Genomic DNA, 808 nt, shown 5'->3' with positions numbered 1-808 from the left:
ATTTCTCTGTGTATGTGTCTATCATAGTGAGTTGGGTTGGAAAGGACCTTAAAGCTCATCCAGTTCCAACCCACTGCCACAGGCAGGAACACCTTCCACTAGAGCAGGTTGCTCCAAGCCCCTGTGTCCAACCTGGCCTTGAACACTTCTTTTCCCTAAACCCTGTAGTGTAGTAAAGAAGCTCTGAAGCACCTGAAAACATGGAAATAATCAAACATAACATTTATGGGGTTTTATATTCTTGAAGTGCATTCTTCTTACTATCACCACCCAGGCACGTTTCCCAGAAGTAAACTTCACTTGAAGTGTACAGAGTTAAGAGTGACTTTGTGGTCAGGGAGTGCATTCTTTATGCAAAGGCTTCCAAAAGATAACTTCAAAATACCCCTATTTCTGTCACCTTTCTTTGTCTGCAGGACTTTATCTACCAGTGATGATGTTGAGGACCGAGAGACTGAGAAAGGCCGCCTGGAAGAAGCTTATGAGAAGTGTGACCGGGATCTGGATGAGCTCATTGTGCAGCACTACACGGAGCTCACCACCGCCATCCGCACCTACCAGAGCATCACGGAGCGCATCACCAACTCGCGCAACAAGATCAAGCAGGTTTGTGTGTGGTTCTGGGTGTGTTCTGGGTATAAATCTGGGCAACTTCTCTTTGTAAAAATCATGGAATCAACCAGGTTGGAAAAGACCTTTAAGCTCATCCAGCCCAACCGTTCCCAGCCCTGCCAAGGCCACCACTAACCCCTGGCACTGAGGCCTCGGCTCCACGGGCTGTGAACACTTGCAGGGACGGTGACTCCAG

The 808-nt window shown here is 48.1% G+C and overlaps 1 protein-coding gene across 1 annotated transcript in view; it reads left to right on the top strand.

Moving 5' to 3' along the window:
• Positions 1-351: 351 nt before the first annotated feature.
• EXOC4 (exocyst complex component 4) overlaps positions 352-808 on the top strand; it is a gene marked incomplete at its 3' end in the record, with an annotated part of 44,285 nt that continues 43,828 nt past the window's right edge. Inside the window, exon 1 of the mRNA XM_010011240.1 lies at positions 352-606. Coding sequence (XP_010009542.1) covers positions 352-606 — 255 coding nt within the window. The remainder of the gene's footprint in view (positions 607-808) is intronic.

The sequence above is a fragment of the Nestor notabilis genome, unplaced genomic scaffold (genome assembly GCF_000696875.1).
Source record: "Nestor notabilis isolate BGI_N333 unplaced genomic scaffold, ASM69687v1 scaffold3313, whole genome shotgun sequence".
Taxonomy (NCBI): Eukaryota; Metazoa; Chordata; class Aves; order Psittaciformes; family Psittacidae; genus Nestor; species Nestor notabilis.
This window is presented reverse-complemented; position numbering and strand designations above follow the sequence as displayed.